General features: G+C 70.8%; 1 protein-coding gene across 1 annotated transcript in view; it reads right to left on the reverse strand.

Moving 5' to 3' along the window:
• Positions 1-592, reverse strand: part of FCHSD2 (FCH and double SH3 domains 2) — a 246,750-nt gene extending 246,158 nt beyond the window's left edge. Inside the window, exon 1 of the mRNA XM_010849504.1 lies at positions 128-592. Within this exon, the coding sequence (XP_010847806.1) occupies positions 128-148 (21 nt within the window). The 5' untranslated portion in view covers positions 149-592. The remainder of the gene's footprint in view (positions 1-127) is intronic.
• Positions 593-647: the final 55 nt, after the last annotated feature.

The following is a 647-nucleotide window of genomic DNA, read 5'->3' on the forward strand; positions in this document are numbered from 1 at the left end:
GACAAGCCCGAGACGACGGCGGTCACGGCCCCCTGCGCAAAGGGGGAGGGGGCGCCGCGGTGCCCCAGCCGCGTTCCTTGTACGCATCCCCGCCCAAAACCTCAAAGACCCCCAGCTGCATCCTCACCTTCCTCGGCGGCGGCTGCATGATGCTGAAGGGACATCAATCCTCCTCCCACGGCAGCGTAAGTGAGGAGGGGAAAAGGAGGGTCGAGAGGATAGGGCCGCCCCGGGAGCCGGCGTGTGCTTGTGTGTGTGTGTGTAAGGAGAGCCTGAGAACGAAGACTCGCCCGGGAAGCTGCAAGGCCGGCGGGTGGCAGGAGAACCCGGGTCGGAGGGTGAGTGTGAAGAGAAGGAGGAGGAGCCCCGGGAAGGCCTGGGCTCTGGCGGCCCGGGGGGTGTGTGAGGCAAGGAGGCGGAGACCGCGAGGGGGCGGGGGCCCGGCTGCGGGGGCGCAGGGTCTCCCAGCGCCTCTGGAGCAGCAACCCTGTCGTCTCGTCCCCTGCCCTCCGCGCCTCCCACCCGCCACCGGCGCCGCAGTTCCTCACACGCGGCCCTCCCACCCCCACCTAACGGCCAGCCCGACCCTCTCCTGCCGGGCCCGGGACGGTGGTAGGCGGCGCCGCGCTCTGTGCTTCGGTTCCTCC

The sequence above is a fragment of the Bison bison genome, unplaced genomic scaffold (assembly GCF_000754665.1).
Source record: "Bison bison bison isolate TAMUID 2011002044 unplaced genomic scaffold, Bison_UMD1.0 scf7180017864284, whole genome shotgun sequence".
Classification (NCBI taxonomy): domain Eukaryota; kingdom Metazoa; phylum Chordata; class Mammalia; order Artiodactyla; family Bovidae; genus Bison; species Bison bison.